This window comes from Patagioenas fasciata, chromosome 1 (genome assembly GCF_037038585.1).
Source record: "Patagioenas fasciata isolate bPatFas1 chromosome 1, bPatFas1.hap1, whole genome shotgun sequence".
NCBI classification, from domain to species: Eukaryota; Metazoa; Chordata; class Aves; order Columbiformes; family Columbidae; genus Patagioenas; species Patagioenas fasciata.
The window spans coordinates 30,413,708-30,430,329 of record NC_092520.1 but is presented as its reverse complement, the minus strand read 5'-3'; the positions used below and the strand labels follow the sequence as shown (position 1 = coordinate 30,430,329).

General features: G+C 43.5%; 1 protein-coding gene across 1 annotated transcript; it reads right to left on the bottom strand.

The window, feature by feature from the left end:
- Positions 1 to 3,106: 3,106 nt before the first annotated feature.
- On the bottom strand, positions 3,107 to 11,201 carry DLEU7 (deleted in lymphocytic leukemia 7). The gene is made up of 3 exons (XM_071803365.1): positions 11,133 to 11,201; positions 10,755 to 11,096; positions 3,107 to 3,313 (listed from the first exon to the last, which is right to left on the bottom strand). The coding sequence occupies exons 1-3, from the start codon at positions 11,199 to 11,201 to the stop codon at positions 3,107 to 3,109; spliced, it is 618 nt and encodes a 205-aa protein (XP_071659466.1).
- Between the last annotated feature and the right edge of the window lie 5,421 nt (positions 11,202 to 16,622).

Sequence of the window (16,622 nt, the reverse complement as noted above, 5' to 3'; positions counted from 1 at the left end):
TAGTTTAAAACTGTTATCCATCATTGAGGAAGGGCAGCCATTTCTGGGCAGCAGGTTACCTTCCACCATCCTTGCTTCCCATGTCAGGGGTAGGAAGGCACATTTCAGTCTGTTTTCTTGGATTCTCTGATTTTTGACTGCTGCACAGCGGACAAGACACACTGCAGAGAGCAGCTTGCACCCCAGCTCAAGGGCTGGTCACCATGGTGGGAGTCCCTGAGCCACAAGACCAGAAGAGCTGTGAATCCCCACCCAAGAGGCATGTCCAATGCTCATCATATCTTCTACCATGATTCATCTTGATTAATGTATGATGAAACGGGACCTTTAGCCTCAAGCATGCCAAGGGGTAACTTGATATCAATGTGCAGCTGCACTGGTCTCCTGAAAATCGGTGAGTTGCACAGTTTGCAATTAGGGTGAGCTAATTGTATGTGCACAAACAGTTGCCACAGCTCAGCTGATGGGTGGTAACTTATTAAACCACAGTAATGTGAGCACTTTGAACCATGAAACCATGGAGTTTGCAGGCTCGGGGCCTGAGAACCCACTGCCCTGCCATTCTGTTGCACCGTCATCTCAAGGACAAGGAGAGGAGTTGCACACCTGTGATGCATAGTCTGATGCAAGATTAAGTTTCCCAAGAGATTCTAAAATTTCTAGCCAGAATTTCAAAGAATTTAACACTGTTTTCTTTTTAACTGACCTTGACTTAAAATATTCATTTTAAGTGAGAATGTTTGGGAAAGAAAAAGTTCTGGAAATTTTCAACATAAACACTAATTCTTGTAAAAAAACATGAAGAGTCATATACAGAAGGCCTAAACTTCCCCTAGGTCTCTGGGTCTTGTATTTCTTACCTGCAATAGATCTCTGCAGGCCTAGAGCCATCCAGAAGGGAACCTGTCCAATTTGGTGAAACTGTGGCCAGAGTATTTTTTAGATGTAATGTACTTTTAATCTGCATCACTTGCTAGTTTCTTAGAAGCTTGAAGAGAAAATTACCTGCCAAATGCTTTTGTTCCTTTGTACTTGGTCATTAGCTCTGTGCACACACATGTGACTGGGTGAAGACAGTTGAAATCAACCTGTTTTGTTTTTTTTTCACAGTCTTTCCAGTGCCAACCCTGTCAGCAAACACTGATGATGTGAGCTTTGACCTGGTGTGCATAGCCCAGATTCTGGCCCTGGTGAAGTCAATGGGATCTTGCAGTTGATCTTCAGGATTTCAGTGCACTGAGCTAGATACAAGTGAGGGACATAGAGAGTCCTTGGGGAAGTTTGTCTTTTAAATGACTCTTAAATTAAACCAGAGATTAAACTGTTTGTGCTTGGGGCTAACTCCCTGCTGAAGGAACTGGAACACAGACCCTGTGAGAGGGTGCTCATGTGTGAGAGCAGAGTGAGCAAAACCAGTAGAAGCAAGTGTAGAAACTATAGTAGATACACATTCATTAATACCTTTATAGGGTTGGGTATAACACCTTTGTGTGCATCCCCTCTGTTACTGCCTGCTGTTATGCTCAGTGTTACCCTTGAGAGCACAATGTTTTGGCAGACACCATGTTCTGCTCTCAGCAGAGCCCCTTTTCCCCTCTTCCCTTGAGGGAGTCACACGAAAGAGAAAGATGAAAGAAAGACAGAGAGAAAGAGAGAATGAAAGAAAGAGAGGAAGAGAGGAAAAAAGAGAGAAAGAGAGAAAGAGAGAGAGATAGAAAGAGAGAAAGAAAGAGAGAAAGAAAGAAGGAGATATCTGGTTCTGGCCCAACCTTCATGTTTTTTCTTCCCATTTCTAAATGAATTCTAAGTTGAGACATCCCAGGCAAAATTTCCACCCAGGGCAGTTGTCTGCGTTCACACTAAGAACCAGTGAAAAAGTGTTTTGAGGTAGCCTTAATTATAGCTGTGAGAATGACAACAGTGTAACATTTGAAGTGTGAACATAAAATATGGCAAATCAATCAGAGTATGGAACCACACTCGGAAAGTATTCAGCTGATGATGTTCACGATCACACGTCAAAAAAAAATAAAAAAGAGAAAAAAAATTACGTGTGGAAATTCACTCCTCCAGCCAATGGAAAGAGATACTTTTCTATCTCATAGTCTACATAATTCCCTCACCTGCTGCCCAAATCACAGTTAAAATGAGCTTAGTTTATCCCTTTGAAAAAAAAAAAAAGGTTTTACAAGCCGTTATTCCTGTTCAGCAATCACAGAGACATTAAATCTTACTGCAAAGAGGGGGGGAAATGCCTCTTCTCAGCATTACAGCTGCAGCTGTTTGACAGAAATAAGTGACTTCATAAACCCTCCTGATTTAGCAGCAGGAGAGCAGAGTTTTATGCTGTCTGCTGCACAGTCACAGGGGCTGAGAAAGCTCTGCAATCTTCACAAATGTTTCACCTCAGTTTATAAATACCTTGCTTCACCGTGTTAATGCCTCTTTTGCTTTGCTTTCCATTCACCTCCACTAGATCATCTACCAAGACCTTTTATTGCTTTTAAGTGACTGATCCCACTGGTCCCACATATTTTTCTTTTTTTTTCTTTTTTTTTACTGGAAGATACCGCACCTTCACCTTTCCATTGGTTTGTTGGCTTCTTACGGTAAAATGCAGTAAAGATTTAGCAGGCTGTCTTTATTTGCAGCATAATCAGGCCATATACCTTCTCATGAAAGAGCCCATACTTAAGCACTGTATTTTCTCTGTCTCTCTCAAGTATCCACTCCATAAAAAATTAACTGAAAACACATTTTCCTGAGCTGTGATGAAAACAGAGGGATTTCTGATGGTTGTCTTCTCAGTCTCCACCTTTCTGTATTCATTTTGGGACCTTATTGTTTAAGAATGAATTCCTGTTCCTCCAGATCGACTTCTGAAGATGTTCCCAGCTCATATTAACATGACTTCGGTATAAGTTTGATGTAAGAAGGCTATTCAGTGCTTTGCAGGAACACCATCTCTGTTGGGAAGTCTTCACTGATGTAAAGTCAGCAGGAACTCTTGCTACAGTAAAATATCCAGGATTCACCTTTCAAGTTATCTCTTATCTTTATAGGATAATTACAGCCTTGCTGTTCCTTGGCCAAGCAGCCTGCTGTTTCACATTGCCAGGAGATTTTGCAGGATTTGTCTCAGGGCAAATCGGACTGAGATACAAGAATCTGAGGGGAAAACTGCCAGCGAACAAATGAGTTTCTCAATGATGGTCTTCAAACACTGCTGGGCTTCACGTAAGTCTTTCTCAAATTGTTGTCCCTCTCTTTGCAAAGCCATGTGACTACAGATGTTTCTAAATTCAATGCTATCCTAAAAGCAAAAGCAGAAGTAAGTGAGTGAAAAATAATGCTCCCTAGGTTTTATAGGCATGATTTTCTAAGCAGAAACTTCATAACCATGAAAGTTCATCTCTGATTTAGTGCGAAACGTCTTTAGTTTTGAGATACCTGTAACGTAACCATTAAATAGTGCTGCAAGCCATCTTGGCAGGAAGCCTCGGATAGCAGTTTCACCTGCTCACTTTTAAGGGGCACTTTGTTCCCCAGGCATCAGCAATATTTTAATTTTTTTTTAACTCTCTCTACCAGACAGAGTTTTACTAGCTGTCCTCATGCAAGTCAACTCCCCCTACCCTGATGGGCCAGGGGAGGGCCTCAGGGAAATGTTGTATCCAGCCATCACTGGAGAGCTCCCAATGGGTCCCAAAGGAACTTTGTGAGAGCAACCCTTGCTGAAGCATCACTTCCATGCTTTGTCCCTCATCTGTGAGGTGACAGATCTCAACAGCCCTTCCAGTTGTACATCATAACAAATGATGAAGCCTTCCCAGACCATCAGATATGGCATGGCCTGCAATGTCAGAAGTGCTGCTCTAACACCTGCCCATGCTCAGGGAAATGCTCTGCATGGGGCAAATGCATTCCTTAATCCAGTCAAACCAATGTCATATGTTACAGCTCATGGAAACCCCTCCTGATGTTTTTAGGAAAAAGCTAAGTGGAGCCAGTGCCCCTCTAAGCAACTATAGTGCTGCTGGCTCTAGGACCTTGCCTAGGGCAGGGGCGACATTCTGCTGCCATTGAGCTGGGTCAGCGGACGTTTGTGAGCACTGTAAAGTGGTGTGCATCTACTATGCACATTTATGCAAATACTAAAAGAAAAACATCCCCCTCTACCACTGTCTGCTCCTGCCTCTCCTTACAAGAGGAGTAGGAGCAGATGGTACAAGCAGAGTTTTAACTCACAATGGTTCCCCCAGCCTGGTTTACTCTAAGAAATGGTTGTGTCTGCACAAAGGAAGGAGGACCTCAATGGTGCGAATGAGCATGTGGAGGTCAAGAGGACAAGACATCCTCTTCTGGCAGTAGAATCAGCCTCTGTCATCATAAAATTTATGTGCAAATGTGGTCTTGGTCACAACCTATGCCTCTGCAGAGTCACGTATGCAATGAACACTCCAGGACAAGCTGTAGGGGATGGATCAACCTTGTTCCATAGCATGTAGTACACACCAGATTTTGGCACCTCTTACCTCCTTCACTTGATGTATTTACTCTGTAAGTAGCAGCCTGTGCTTTTAGCTGAGAGGAAATTGAGTTTTAATGTTATTCTTAAAAGTATGAGGGTTCAGACTTATTGTTGGTTTTACCTTTGTTATTAAAAACAACAGAGAAACCGGTTTTAAAACTTCATTTCACCTGGACAATCCCAGCTTCATAATGGTAGCAACAAAAAGGGTTTGCATTTGAAGGATTAAAATGTGGTTTAACATCAAAAACAGTGCTGAATGACTGCCCCAGCCAGAAGATAGAAGGTAGTAATTATGAAAATACCAAAACTAGCCATCCAGCACCATTCTTGGACCCTTTGGTATTGTACAATAGCAGCTGTGGGTCTGCTGTGGGCAAGGTGAACTCATCGCTCTGGTACACCCCTGTGCCAAAAAGCCAGGGAGTCCTGAGGTTAGCCGAAAAGCAGCCTTTTTCACATATCTTTCCAAAGTTTCCTTTTTCAGAAAGATTTTGATGTTTCCTTTGAAGGTCACCTTTCAAATCTGTTCTGTAAAGTTGCCTTAGGTATAAAATCCCTACTCAAATATATTAAAAGGTCAAATAAATTGCACTAAGTAAACAAGCTAGCTTTGCTAGCTTTTGCAGGTGTCCAGCACATGGCAGCCTTAGGATATATGACAGAGAATAAAAACTTGACTTATCTCTCTCCTTTCAGTAAAAGTGAGCAGTAACTAACTGAAGGAAAAGGAAAAGTTTCAGACTAAAAATTCTTTCCATTTTAACTTCAGGAAATAGGGCCCTTGTGAGCTGAACTGATGGAGAACAACAGCTCCTGCCGTACTTTGCCGTGTAAGTGAAGGTAACAGGAATATTTGCAGTGATTTGATTTCAAGTGTTTTCAATTGCAAGACAGGAGCAGATCCTCCCTGCAGCTTTCATTTGTCCGTATGTTTAGACAGATGAGTTAATAAAGAACCTCCCCCAGAATAAAAACAGCATGGCCTACTAGTTTCAAGGCTGTCTAATTTATGGCTTAAATTTTTCCACCGTTCTGTGCCTGTTTCATGCAGTTGTCACTCAGTGGTAGGCTGAAGTTTCAGGATGTTTCTGATGGCTCAGCTTTTATTTTTGAACCTTAACATAAAATTGATACTATCCACCAAGTTGCTTTGCATTTGTTAAGAAGCCGCTTTTTTAAAGGCTTCCTTAGAGAACACACAAACTGCTTTCTTCCATCTTTTATTTTACTCAGAGATGCCAACCTGACCCATCAAACAGATTCCTAAAGCTGGCTCTTACAGACAGCTGCCTTTTTCTTCAGCACACTCGAATTTTAGACCTCAGCCCACTGCCAACCCGCAACATTTTTTCTTAATCTCCATGTGGCCTGGTAGACAAAATTTCCACTGAAAGCAGAGTGGCAGTGGTGGTGCCCTAGTCCAGGTGCTGGATGTTCTTCGTGATCGGCGGGCCAAAATCTGGGAGTCAGGGCTGGAGTGCCAGAGCTCCTAATGTCCATTCCTGGTAACTTAGCACCTCCACCCTCACTGACCTATTTTATTTTTTTCCAGTATATATTCTCAGGATAGGTCAATTTCTGGAAGAATAAAATGGTCATTTTAGAAAGTGATTCTCATGGCATTCCTTGGGCATGTGAAAGTCTAAGCTGGAGCTTTGTCCCAGAGGTTCTGCGTGTAGTCAGTGGGGAGGAACAGGAACAAGTTATCTGACTGATCTTAGATGACTTTTATAGGATGAACTGAATCTGGAGTGCTTCTTTCTCTCTTGTGACCCTAAAGGGAACATGGCTTGAGTAGCTTAGTCTTTGAGAAACCTCTGTGGGACAGATAAGACCCGTCTCAAGTCTGCATCCATCTCTCACCTGCTGTTTTCTAAAACAGTTGCATTTGGAAGATATCTCCTAAGACATATACCACCGAGAATGGTGGAGCTGTTAATAATTTATTGTGAAGTTGCTATTCCTGTGGAAAAAAATATCCTCTAAGCCCCTAGTGTAGTTCATTCTGTGGTTTGCTGCTGCAAAGCCTCTTTCTTACACAGCAGGTGCGAATGCACGTGGAGTGCAGCGCTATCATATTAATAAAATGGAACTGCCTAAGCATATTTCCACTGAGCTTCCAGAAATATCTTGGAGGCAATTCCTCACTTGAAGAACTTAAAATTGTCCATTTGTCAGTATTTTAAAAAATATCCACACAAACAAGTATTGATGCCTACAGCTTGCAAATAACTTTATGGAGGGTGAGGCAATTTTTTCCAGGATCACTCTTCATATTAATTACTGTAAAAAATGAAGATTCAAAGCTATTAGTTTCAGGAACAACTTCATAATATCAGTGCCTGCAAAATGAAAAACGTGCATGCTGGCACATTTGTTCACATTTGTCCAATCCGTGGTGGCAAGCAGGGACTATGCTGCTGTTTTGCTTTCTAATGAAAGCAATTTATCTCGTTTCCACCATCCCTAAGCCATTATTTATGAATCAGTCCTCAGTTCTCTCTCATAGGAAGAGCAAGTCGCTTTGGTATTGAGAACAAATCTCTGATTTGTGTCAGGAAAACAACCAGAAAACAAGCTTATTAACTACCATTACAAATGTCATCTAGCAACAGTCACCCATTCCACATTCCTCCCCCAAAATGTGCAAATCCCCCAGGTGAAGTGCTCTGGGCTTATGCTGTGCAGAGCAGCTGGCAGAGATTCCTGGCTGCACCAGCCCTCGCTGTTCTCCTGAGGAACAGGCCATCTCCAGGTATTCAGCTCACCTGTGGCCAAAGTCAGCAATGTCTGATGCTGTCCTATTATTAGGCCTGCAATGAACTTGTGGTTTTTGTTTTGTTCCCCAGGGATGGGTTTCAATATAGGAGGAAAACAAAGCCTGTGGCTGGCACTGCTGTGGGCAGGCTTAGCAAAGGCAATGTACTGTCCCCCCACCTGCCTGCGAGAACCCTGGCAGGGCTGCCATCATGCCATCCCTCGAGTCCCGGTGATGTGACCCACTCTTGGTACAAATTAAATGCCACTGGCCTAATTTCACAGCAACTGCACTGTTTCACCCTGACAGGAGATCCAGGGCAAGGGGTTTACAGGCACATGTGCAGGTCTGCTGATGCTGCTCCTTTTGGCTAGAAGTACCAAGCCTGCTGCCCCAACCTTCTGCTGCTGCTGCTGCTGCCCCAGGCAGAGCAGCAGCACCGTAGCACAGGGGCAGGAGAAACTTGCACAGTCAGAAGTTTTTTTATTATCCTGCCCTGTCAGTCTGGCTCCTTTTAAGGACACTATTTTCTTTTCCCCCTTAAAGAAAACACCATGACTGTTTTGCAAATGGGATGGCTATTTTAACTTCTTAGTGTGATTTATATTCCATTCCCCGCTGGCTGCCATTGAGATTGGGCCAGTCCAATCTGCCACACATTTCTGATTTAGTACTGTCTTCGCGACCCCTTGGTAATTTCGGCACAGGAGGCAGGATGTTATCAAAAAGCTGGAGTAATGCATAGCTGCACCTGAGCACAGCCAGGGCAAGCCACACACTGCTATTTTGGGAAGCTTTTATACCTTGTATTTTTCCGTTTCCAATGCACTCACATTGCTGCTTAAAATATAGAATCTCTGGTTAAAAAAAAAAAAAAAAGAAGGAAAAAAAAAGCCATTCTGTTCACCTTGGCAGTGTGTAATTACAGGAAAGCGAAAACGCGGACATTATTGCAGGGCATCTTTGTGGAGGCAAAAGGGGCAAGGAGTTTGCTTGTGGGTGTGATGTTGGTAAACAGCTGATTAGGCAGTGGGTGATGTGGCTGCTTGGGTCTCAGTATGGGGGACAGGGGCCCCTTGCTCTTCTCTGTCTTCATGCAGACCCTTTCCCTAGGCAGTCTCTTTGTGGTTGTACGCCAGGCAAAATCAGTAACAACGCACTTGCTTTCACTGGTGAAGGATTTGCTCCCAATTCTTGCCAGGATGTCACTTTTCATCAGAAGTTCACCCTTTAATTGCTGAGGACTAGCAATGACTAGCAGGTACTGGGGCACAGCAGAAAGCATTGTTCCCAGTACCTACAGGGGATGGGCTACTTCAGTGTTGTTCTTCCCATACCTTCTTCAAGCCTATGTCTATCTGTTTTGGGACCATTTTATAGAGTGATTTTTTGAACCAGTTCAGCTGATAAACCAATACCATAAACCAACAAAAGGAAAACAAGGAACAACCCCAAAACAAATGGAAAATGGGGAAGTCGGAATTATCAAAAAGGAACTGAAAGAGACATAACTGTAGCAATTAATGAAACATATCAAATAATGACTGCTAGCGTGTCTGAGTGTCTCTGAGCCATAAACTCAGAGCTTTCCTTCAGAAACAGTGACTGGAAGGACATGCTTCCAAGGGCTGCCATTTTGAAGGGACTTCGGCCAACTCATTGGCTTACAGCTTATTTTTAAGGGCTCGTTCATCTGAATTTATGAGCAGGTTGTAATACAAATGGGTCCCTTGAAATCCAATTTACTTCAAAATCATATCTGCAGCAATGAAACTACTCACAGTTAAATGGGTTGCTTAGCCATGATGCAGGGTCTGAGGAAACCTACTGCAGAATTTATGTAACCTCATTCTAGAAAGGAAGGGGGGGAAGTCCCAGAGCTCAATGGGTCATGATAATGGGTTTTCAATGAAAAAAAGGACCTAACTTAGCTTCAAGTAGAACAGGAAAATCAGAATCCGAAGTAGACTGTATTCCCAGGGGTATCTAAACACATGCTTTCACACAAACAAATATTAAAGTAGTTCTGGGAAAGAAGAGGAAGAAAGTAAAGCCTTCATTGAGGTGGCTGTATTTCATCAAGCTAGCATTTGTTTGTACAAAAAATAAATGTCATTTGTCTTATTTATTTTAAATTACAAGCAATTAAGAAGTCCTACTGGAAAACTGGTATTGCAGAGGTCCAACCTGTCACTGCAATCTCATTTTTGAAGAATAATGTCTAACAATTTCAGATGATTCTTAACATACTCTCTTTTTTTATGTCATGAATATCTTCCAATATCTCCCCACCCATCTCTAGGTGAATTTATTCCTAGTGGACTCTTAGATGGATATTCCTGGAAACTAAAAGTATTCAGACCCAGATGTTCAAAGGTTGCCTCTGATTCTTGGTGACTGAGTTTATGACTGAGTTGCATCTTGACTTGATGTAGCTTGGATTTGATTTTTAACAAACTATGAACAATCTCAAAGCCATCTGGACTCAGCACATTGACCTAGCTCCCATGAAAACAGTATCTTGCAATGTCTCAAAGTCATCACCAAGATACTGAGAAACCTGAAGTCATAGAAAAATATTGATCACCAATATTTATCCACCAGATGAGACTTGAAGTGGTTACATCTTTGCTGCTTCAATATGCCCCAGCTTCTCACATTATGCTGGTCTGTGCTGGGAAGGCTGGCGTGAAAGTAGAAGAACAAATCCTAGTTTCAGGTCAGCTGACCCAGAAATCAGTTTCAAGTAATAATGGGGGTTCTGTGGCATGCATCTTTGCTATTAAAATTTGGATAAGAACTGCCATCTTGTTCTACATGATACACCCAAGAATAACCATAAGGTAAAAGTTTTGGGGCAATGTCAAAATAAACTGACTTAGAAATGACAACTAAACTCATGAATTGCAAGCCCATGCCTAGGCTTTTTCTTAGACTTCTTTCTGGGGTAATATGCATAACCAGTGTATTTATTGGAAAACTGAGGATTTTTTCAAGTCTTGGTTCACTGGGTCTCATATGCTGGATGTACAGTGTGTCAATCTGGAACAGCCATGGGCTCTGTGGGTCAGTCATGGTTCCCTTACAAGTTACTGGTCTCTTCATCTTGTGTTGGTTTTTGGCTCTTTTAGAACTGGAGAATAGCTTTGTAATTTAAATCTTTATGTGCATTTGTAGAAATTTAGACATATAAAACCTGCTTCTGAAAAAGCTCTGATCTTTCCAGGCTACTCAGCATGTCAGTAAGCCTTCATTCTGCCCAAAATTCATTTTGTCCCCTGAACCCTTGTGGTGCAACTGCACTGAACTGTTGTTAGCATTCTAACTGTTTTGCAGGCTGTGGGCTTAAATTATTTAACTCTTCCAGTCTGCATGGCAAGACCCAGAGCGTGCAATTATTAGTGCAGCCTACTGCCCTTCCACCAGTAGCCCCAGATAAGACCACTTACATGTCTCACTTACTTTTGGGTAGAGAGGAAGAGGATGCTGCTGTAGGAGAGGGAGCAGGAGAGTCTGTTCTACTTCTACAAGCTGAGAAGTTGCTTCTACTAGTCGGGACAGCTTGCTGCGCAGAGCCATCTCTCGAAGTGTCTCACACCTCACCAGCCCTGGCCGGGCCACTCTCTCTGGCCTGGGCTCACCTGGGCTGGGAGGAGATATTTCTCCACTCTTGTCTCCATCCTTCAGGCTCTTCCCTGGGACTGCTTTCTCTTCCTCCAGCTCTGGAGCCCCACCAGGCTCAGACACTTCCATCTCCTCTCTCAGGCTGTGCCAAGCTGGGCTGAAGGTTTCACTGTGGGAAGGCTGGGGGGGGCTGGGGGGAGGATATGGGGCTGTGACAGCCCAGAGGGTGCAAAGAGCCCCTTCCTGGTGCCTGAGAGACACAAGCAGGGCAGCTGGACTGGTCATTTGCCTTTCCACCTCCCTTTCCACTCTAGATCCAGGTGCAGCTTTTTAAACTCCACTTGGCCCCTTCCCCACCTCTTTGTTCTTATCTCTGGCCCCTCCGTGGGTGGCCATGAACCCCACCCAGCTCTCCAGCCCTCCCTGGGCTGGCTTGGGCAGGTTGAAACCCGTGCATCCTTGGGAGGGAGGGATGGACGGGTGGGTGGGTGGGTGGGTGGGTGGCTGTAGAGCTTGTGGCTGCTGAACCTTTTGCACAAAGGGGTGTAAATCCTTCCGTGGTCCCCACTGGAAGCGGGCTTGCCAAAGCTGGCCCATTCCAGGAGGTGGAGTGTGCATGGAGTCAGCCCTCCAGAGGCTGTGTTATAAAGCTCCGTGCTGAAGGATTTTACAACGTTTTAATGTGCAATTTAGAAGGAAACCAATGGCCAAGAGCAAAACCTGTCATTGCAAACCTTTCATTGGGGATGTTCGGCGTGGATCTGTTTGATGCTCCAGCCTCCTGCACCAGATGCCTCCCATTGACACCCACACCGACAGGCAGAGACCTCTGGAAACACCCAGCTGGGTCCAGCTGTCAGGGTTTCCACCAAAAAGCTATAGCTGCTGATAACTCAAAATTTCTCAGCCTACCTTCAGTTATTATTATTATTATTATTATTATTATTATTATTATTATTATTATTATTATTATTATTATTATTCACAAGCCCAAAAGGCATCAAACGCATCCAAATCTGTCAAGCTGACAGTGCCACATTCGGAGTGCAGAAAAAATCAAAAAAAAAATCTCAAGTAGGAAAACAGTGGGCTGGAAACAGGAAGGCTGAACGAGCCCCACCTGAAATAACTCCAAAAAAAGGCATTTCTGGCTTTGGCAAGTTAGCCAGAAGGATCCTATATGTTTTTGTATATGGTTCCCAGAGGATTTAAAACTGTAAGATTTGATGCTAAACCTATTTCTGTGCCGTGAAACCAAGGACAGCTGTACAAATATTTGCTGTTTTTAATTAAACCTAACATTGCTACTTCCTTCATTTAAGTTAGGTCAAAGGACTGGCAATTTTATGCTTTGATAGATGAAGAAAAACAGTTGTGGGTGTTGTGTTTTAGAAATATGTTATAAAATAAGAAGTCTGAGGGAAAAGGCCTCAGAGGCTATAATAGCTCTGCCCTTGTGCTTTCTTCTCAGATATGTTTTCCTTGTCAAATATTTTGCCTTATCCATATAGCAACTGTTTCTACTGTAATTCTGCTCATTATGTTTCCTTGGAAGACTTTTATCTAAACTTTCCATTTGCTCCCTAGTTAAACTTCAGGTAGCCTTCTCTCTTTGTGTTCTTTATAAATGTAGACAAATCTGCTTTGTTAGGGGAAAATGAGGAGAGACATGCCTGGTCCCACTCTCTTTGAACCCTGTTAGATTTCCACAGCACTCGGCAGAACATTTCACAGCAATTCCCTCTGGAGAAGTGCTGGTCATTCTCTTGCTTCTCAGAGGAGGGCTTTACTGTCACTGTCTCTTCCAAAATCAGGTGTATCAATCCCATCTTAGGAGTGGAGATAAACTAGCCTGGCATCAGTGCAGGACATGTGCCAGGCACTCATATGAAACTGCAAATGAGGTGAAAGAACAGAGAAGTGGATACAGGAGTGTGGAGAAGAACACACAGATTTGCAGTTTATCAGCTTGCTCACTTTCTGATGGCTAGAAATATGATCTTCTTAGGTGGTCTGAAGCTTTGGGGTGGATTAACATTTTCTAAAACTTGTTTTATACAGAAAACATTAAAAAACCTCCTAACTCTCTAACAAACCCTTATCAGGAATTTTCTTAGAAAAATATTATACATGGACAATTGCAAAAATGAGAAGTGGAAGTCTGTTTTTGTTTCCAACATCTCCCTCCCTATCTCTTCATTGTTTATCCATGTACCATGTGGAGCCCTGAAGATATTGAGCCATAGGTCAAGTAGAGAGTAAACCAAGAGGAGATATATCACAACTTACTGCTAAAGAAATCGTATGTTGTGACATCTACTTTCATTACCTCTAGTACCTCTCACCTTATAACTAAAACCATGGCAAAATAGGTCTATTAAGTGTTTTTAACAGAGTTCTAGTGTGTATCCATAAATCCAAAGGTTCTTTTCCTGACACAGCTACTGTCTCATCTGCTTTGCTGAGGAAGTCTGAAGGGGCAGAAACAGATATAGGAGCTTTTTCCCCCTATTCCAAGATAGGTAAGGAAAAGAGAAGTTTGTCCCTATCATTGTTCTGCTATAATTGAATGTATTTTTACAGTCAATGAGTTTTTCTCAATGAGTTAACCATCCTTTCGGGAAAATAAGATGGATAGCTGCTTATTTTAATCTGGCAGCACTTTGAGCAAATACAGCATTTTTTCTGTCTCATGTAGCTCAAGGCTAAAAACCCAAAGAGCAACAAAACTTCTTTCCCCCCTCCCTTCTTCCAAAATGCAAGTCAAGGTTTTGTGGGATTCAGCACAATCCCTGGGATTTATGTTGCACCTGTTGAATTCTCCCAAGAAATATCAATTAAAATACTGTGACTTTGGAAGGAACGTAGGAAATCTGCAGGGAGACTCGAGCTCCATGGGTTTTCTGCACCTGCAGCGGTCTACCGCCCCGGCTCGGTGCCTCTCTGGGCCAGGAGGGGCTGCGGAGCCACTGCCACGCGCTGCTCCGTCTCCATCAGCGCGTGGGGAGAAGCCCATTTCCCCCTGTCTGCACCATGCTCACTGTTTTTTGTTTGAGTTGGCACCCACTGACAGCATCGGGATGATGAGGCATTGCAGACACAGTGCTGGAGCATTTGGTGGTACAGATTTGGGATATTCTCTCTTCCTTCAAGCGTCTGGACTGAAAGGGAGGAAGGGGAGGCTAAGATCTTGTAGTAGTTAGCTCCAAAGCCCAGTCACACCTGATAATCATTTTTAAAAAGCTCAGGTGGCTGTGAGTCCATCCGCTTTTGTCCCCAGCAGATGATAGTGGGGTTTACCAGGAATGGTTGAGTTCTGCGCTGCTGCTGGTTGCTGCTGTTGCTGTTTGCACATTACAGTGCTGGTGGGATGGTGGAGCAGGGCCTGAGGGAGCACCTGGGCTCAGGAGAGACTGTGTGTCCAGGAAATGTGCTATATGTGTTCCCAGAATATGTTGATCTAATTTGAACATCTAATCACTTTTTTTTTTTTTTTTTTAATATGTGAATGTTATTAAGGAGAACTCTGGATTGTTGTGGAGATGAATAAACACTTCCAAAAGATATAAGCCCTTCAGCTTCAAGGTGAAATCCAACCAGGAACTGATGAGGATTAGGAAGAAATTAGTCTCTGGGAAGAAGGCAATTGCACAGTGTCCCTTCATCATATACCTTGCACTTCTCTTGGGACAGTTCGGAATTTGGTATGGGCAGAGGACAGATGCATAGTCTGATCCACAAGACCCACTAAATGATCTGGACTTATAAGCTTCACTGCTACAATAGGTAGCTTTTAGGGCACCCCCTGCTGTTACTCACCTTAGTGGAGGATGGGTTTCAACTCTCATCTCTTCACTATGATCTGAGAAGCTTTTTGGGGACATGTATCCCATGTCTTCAAGCTGTGCTAGAAGAGGATTTAATGCCTCACCAAGGAAAGAGCCCGAAGAAGAGAGCATCATTTTGTAGCTCTGCCATTTGGGGAAAAGAGGTGTTGGGCTCCTGTCTGTGTCTCAGACCTGGCTTGGCCTGGGACAAAAAATTGGTTATAAACTACAACATAATGCAAACAAGGATTTGGACCCTGCTCTCCCTTTACCCTAGCTGACTGCTACAAACAATTCTTCACTCTCTATTTATAGTAGTTTCTGGACTGGCAAAGTATTTCCAGCAACGTGGCAGCAGGAGTGGAAGAACCATGGAGTGGTGTGGAGGGCATGCTCCTTGGTGCCTTCGCAAGGGCAAACCAAGCAGGACATTCCCATTTGCCTGGGCTAAATATGCTTGGGCTCTGCTGCTGCTGCTGCCACATGGGAAGATGGGCAGCGAGAATGAGCATTTCACTTATTCCTGCGCTGTGGGAAATAGGAGTTAAAATCCCCTCACTCATATGTACTCAGATCTTGGTCCCTCCCTTCCCTAGTGGGGATATTAACTACAGGACTAATTAACAAAGCAGAGCAGGAATCATGGGAATGAACACCACTGAATAAAACAGGGTCAAGATGGAGCTTGAGCACTGGTCCTCCATACCGCGTAACTGCTGCTTGGTGCTTCCTCACTAGCAGCTCTTCTGTAAAACCACCCAAAAAGATTATGGTTTTCTGCTGGTAGCTACCTTCATCATACAAAGGAAGGTGGAAGCTACTGCTGCCACAGCATGGAGCTACTGAGGACTGATTTGCTGCTGTACAAATGCCCACAGGGATGAACCCCGTGGGTGTTCAGGCAGAGAAATACCTGGACAATAGATGTTAATGGAGCTTAGGTGCTGAGTGATCATAGATCCTCAGAAGCTTTCAGAGACCCATGTAAAATGCTCATGGATAACAAGCAGAGGCTTTCAGGAGCATAGTTTTGAGCATAGGCATGTGATTACGTGATTTCCATGTAATTGTCCATTGTTTTGGCTAGATGGTGAACCTAAGGACAGCTGTACTGCCTTAGGTCAGAGTAACCTGAGCCCGTATTCTGACTCCAAAAGCGGCAGGGGATACCCTCAGTGTTTTCCCCAACTGAGGCTCATCCCCAGCACTTTGAGTGTACTCACCTTGCAACTGTCCCCAAAACAGGCAACTCATCTGCCTGAATTGTGGCAATGGGGGTTCACACTCATGGTGTCCCTCAGGGAAAAGAAAAACAGCGGCCGCAAGGGGATGCTTGTTGACGAATGAGAACAGACAAGTTGTAAAGTGTTTCCACAGACTCTGACCATTCTCAACTTGGGACAGGTTTTGTGTCTGTGAATTTCTTTTTTTTGTTTGTTTGTTTGTTTAGTATCTCATAGTGGACCCCTCTCCAAGTGCTTGTCTATTCTCCCTTTAAATCCATGCATCCAGTGCCTTTTGGCAAAAAAATCCATGCCCATTTGCTGCTTGAAGAATTTCTTTTGTTTGTTTAGTATCTCATAGTGGACCCCTCTCCAAGTGATTGTCTATTCTCCCTTTAAATCCATGCATCCAGTGCCTTTTGGCAAAAAAATCCATGCCCATTTGCTGCTTGAAGAATTTCTTTTGTTTGTTTTCAGTCTGACACCAGTCTTGTACTGGAAGGGACAAGTGAGTGGTCAGTCTTTCTTCACAGCAGCCAACATTTTGCAGACCTCTATCATATTTCCCCTACTGTTCCTTTCCAGCTTCTTCCCATTGTTTTGCTACGTGTTAGTGTCCCCATAGAGGGTTAGCTGGGATTGTCACTTGTTCTGAA